At 46.1% G+C, this 4421-nt stretch overlaps 1 protein-coding gene across 1 annotated transcript in view; it reads left to right on the forward strand.

The window, feature by feature from the left end:
• Window positions 1-4360: 4360 nt before the first annotated feature.
• Window positions 4361-4421, forward strand: part of SCAPER (S-phase cyclin A-associated protein in the ER) — a 183964-nt gene continuing 183903 nt past the window's right edge. Inside the window, exon 1 of the mRNA XM_014944728.1 lies at window positions 4361-4416. Coding sequence (XP_014800214.1) covers window positions 4361-4416 — 56 coding nt within the window. The remainder of the gene's footprint in view (window positions 4417-4421) is intronic.

A 4421-nucleotide genomic window follows, 5' to 3' on the forward strand; every position in this document is an offset into this window, starting at 1 on the left:
CGCCCGGCCCCTGGGGCTGGTTGGGGATGAGGGAGTTTATCCTCTTCCCAATCCCTTGTAGAGTAGGGTAGATGGTTGGACAAGGGATTTTCTGGGAAGCGCTACTGAGGAGAAGGATCTGGGATGAGGTTCAACAAGGCAAAGTGCCAAGTACTGCCCTTGGGTCACAAAAAACCAAGGCAGCGCTACAGGCTGGGGGCAGAGTGGCTGGAGAGCTGCCGGGCAGAAAAGGACCTGGGGTGTTTTGGGGCCCCTACCATAAAAAAGATATAGAGGTGCTGGAGCGGGTCCAGAGAAGGGCAACAAAGATGGTGAGGGGTCTGGAGAATAAGTCTTATGAGGAGAGGCTGGGGGAGCTGGGGTTATTCAGCCTGGAGAAGAGGAGGCTGAGGGGAGACCTTCTTGCTCTCTACAACTCCCTGAAAGGAGGGTGTAGAGAGATGGGGGTCGGTCTCTTTTCTCAAGTCACAGGCGACAGGACAAGAGGAAATGGCCTCAAGTTGTGCCAGGGGAGGTTCAGGCTGGATATTAGGAAAAATTTTTTCACTGAAAGGGTTATCAGCCATTGGAATGGGCTGCCCAAGGAGGTGGTTGAGGCACCATCCCTGGAGGTGTTCAAAAGACGGGTTGATGAAGTGCTGGGAGGTATGGTTTAGTGATGATGCTCCTTGTTTGTTGTGTTGGTGGTTGGACAAGATTCTGTGATTCTGAGTCCTAGTGGATGGCAAACTCTCCATGAGCCGGCAATGTGTCCTTGTGGCCAAGAGGCCAATGGGATCCTGGGCTGCAAAGGGAAGAGTGTGGGCAGAAAGTGGAGGGAGGTCATTCTCATTTAGCCTCATTGACCACTCGAACTAAAAATACAGGGAGTAAATGTGCAGAGGGGGGGCCTCCCCAGGAACACCATTCCTAAGAGTTGTCACGTGAAAGTGGGATTGCTCTCCTCCCGAGCCCACTCAGGTCAAATTAATCATTCTTGCTGGATTAATCAAGAGCTACGTAAGGCTGCTGTTAGGTTTGTTATTTCTCCTTTCAATATTAGTGTATTTCTGGAACGCCTCTTTTAAACAAAAATAAGTGAGATGAACCTACCTGGGTTTCCAGAAACACAATTGTTGCCAGGTTTAAGCCAAGCCCTCAATTAATGGAGGTTGTCTGCTGCGTTCTCCTGTCTCTTCCGTGGCGGTAGCGATGCTCTGCTCCCCAGTTAACCTCAAATTCGATTAACTGTGAAGAGCTACGACAGTTCATTTTGAAGATCTGGGAGTAAAATATTGCAATAAATCAGTAAATGTGTTATTGCAATTTCCTGCCCATATAAGAAATGTCTTTCTATTAAAAAATCTAATAGTGAGTTAAGTCTAATACCTTTTATTGGTTTAAATGTCAAATTTCCCATCAGTATTTATATAAATCACATATACAAAATGTGAATTAAGTCGTGCTACTTGTGGCATGTGTAGACAAAGCAAATCCTATAAGCAATCAAAACAGAAATAAGATTTGATTGGTTTCTGAAATAGTACCGAAATGCTTTGTCTTCTTTGTCTAATGCAATCCTAACACCCCAAAACCCCTCTTTGCTCCATAGCTCAATGGTTGACAAGTGTATCAGATTATACATTTCAGTGTCTAAACAACTGCAATAGCCTCCAAATAACAAATTCAACGTAGATGCACAAAACCCCAAGTTTATTAACAATACGTTCATATGCCAAGATGACTGAAGATAAGAGGAGGAAGAAATACAAATAACTGGAACAACAGAGCAAGCAAAACCAAAAAGTCATTATATCCTATATATTAGGAAAAAAATCTGAAGCTCAGCAAGAGGGAAAGCATAGGAAATTGTATTCTTCTCTTGGTCGTTAGCCTGTGTCAAAATACAATCCAGACACTTCCCAGCAAGCAGTTAATCAGTCATATAATAGAATTCAAGATGATTCTGGTACGGATGCAGGGAAAAAAGAAAAAAGTGAGAGGCTCTCATGTTTCCTCAATATATTTAACTAAACGCCTAGCAAATGCATCACTATTGCAACTTGTAAGTAAAAAGAGAGTATCAGCGAAGCTATTTTTAAATCAGAATACAAGTCATGCTATATAAAAAGTTTTTTATGTGCTGATCTTTCTGAGTTCCCCCCCTCCCATTCCCTCAAGCCAAATTGCATACAGTCTTTCACAAATCTGTTTGGAGCTGGTCTTTCAGACACAAAGGAATGAATGTTAGAAGGTCATGTTCAACACATGACTTCTCAATGAGATCTGCAAATGGAAATCTCTTCCTGTTAAATTGTCGGCATGAGAGCAGTTGTCCAGCAACACAAACAGTGGTTTCTAACAGGTATTTCTAGCAAGTGAAGTTATCTGTCTGCTGTTTACTACAATTTTTTGCCATTTCTACATTTTAGTTTTATAAATCACTGCCCAACTTGGATAAGCCTTAATTTTCCTTACTCTAATGCATCTCATTTATACATTTTCAGAATAAACAGATTTACAGTAGTTTTATTTAGATAGGCTTCTATTTTGACTTATTCTTCTAATTGTTTTTATCACATGTGAACATTTTAAGCTGCATATGAGAGAGTTAAGTGCATCTAAAACCTGCATGCAATGATTATCCTTCCTTTTCCATAATAACAGCTCTGTGGATTTAAGTAAGAGGGGGAGGAGGGGAAATGAGCAACAACTTGCTTATAATTGGGTTAAAATACCCTGTGTTTGGATTTCAAAATGGCAAACATTTGCTTTCCTAGTACCCAAATATGACTTTCTGAGTGTTCTAATTAATTGTTTCATAACACCTTGCACAAAGTACCCTGAAGTATTTTAACCTCTGCAGGCATTATAGACCTATTTTCCTACTTCTTTTAGTGCAGCTATTAATATCTGAGGAAATGGGTTATAAAATGACATTCTTCTGATGTGTTATCTGATGTGGCACCAAACTGGAATATCAGGATTTGATGTGGGGCCCACGAGTACCACGGTGTTCAGCTCAGCCGCAGACCAAAAAGGCACTTGTGGAAACTCAAGACTGATAAATAATCAAGAAGCTCGTTATCAAACAATGACAGCGTAAGGGACTTGGAGGGGACCTTTAGGAGCCACCTGGCTCAGCTCTCTGCTCCAAACCAGAGTGAAGTATACATGGCATTTCTGGGAGATATTCACATGGCAGTTCCTGGAGACTGCTTCAACTGAAACATGTATGATCTCCCAAGCCATCTATTCCAATCCTTGCATTATTTTTAATGTCCTGGTTACAACCTAAATTGTCCTGGTTACAGTTGAGGCCTCATACTTCTCATCATTCCTGTCATACGGGGGGAAATCAATTATTCTCTTTCTCTTCACAACCATGCTTTTACATGCTTAAACACTTTTACCACATCCCCTTCTGTCTTCTCTTTTGGCGAAACAGATTCAGCTTGTCCAATATTTCCTCACAAGTTGTGTTTTCCAGGCCTCAGATCCCATGAAAAGGATCTCAACATCAGCCCTGCCATTCTCCAAGTACACTGCCAACAGTGGCCTCACCACTGTTAAACCCCAGGATTAGGTCTTGTTTTTATAGAATCACAGAGTGGTTTGGGTTGGAAGGGACCTTAAAGCTCATCTCGTTCCACCTCCTGCCCTGGGCAACCCACCAGACCAGGTTGTCCAAGCCCCCTCCAACCTGGCCTTGAACCCCTCCAGGGATGGGGCAGCCACAGCTTCTCGGGGCAACCTGGGCCAGGCTCTCACCACCCCCTGAGTGAAAAAATTATCTCTGAGATCTAATCTACCCTCTTCTGGTTTGAAGCTATTACTCCTCATCCTATTGCTACATGCCCTTGGAGAAAGTCCCTCTCCAGCTTTAGGCTCCCTTTAGGGACTGGAAGGAACTCTAAGGTCTCCCCAGAGCCGTCTCTTCTCCAGGCTGAACCCCCCCAACTCCCTCAGCCTGTCCTCCCAGCAGAGGGGCTCCAGCCCTCCCAGCATCTTTGGGGCCTCCTCTGGCCCCGCTCCAACAGCTCCATGTCCTTCTGCTGTTGGTGGCCCCAGAGGCAGCACTGGAGAGGTGTGTGTATGTCTCACCAGAGCGGAGCAGAGGGGCAGAATCCTCTCCCTGGCCCTGCTGCTGCACATACTCGATCTTCTCCCTTTTTCCAGCCCCCCCACCGGTGCCGACAGGGCTCGAGGCTGAGGGACCTCGTCGTCCCCTCAGGCCCTGCCAGGCGGGAAAGGTGAGGGCAATGCCTTCACCGGCGCAGAGGGCGCATGCGCGGCTGGCGGGCCGGGCCGGAGCGCCGGTGGGGGGGGGGGCCCGATACACACAGACACGGCGGCGGGCGGCCGCTGGCGGCGGGATGCGATGACATCACCGCGGCGGGACGCGCGCGGGCGGGACGGTGCGGCGCGGCGGAGAGCGTGAG

Source organism: Calidris pugnax, unplaced genomic scaffold (genome assembly GCF_001431845.1).
Source record: "Calidris pugnax isolate Ruff unplaced genomic scaffold, ASM143184v1 scaffold70, whole genome shotgun sequence".
Taxonomy (NCBI): domain Eukaryota; kingdom Metazoa; phylum Chordata; class Aves; order Charadriiformes; family Scolopacidae; genus Calidris; species Calidris pugnax.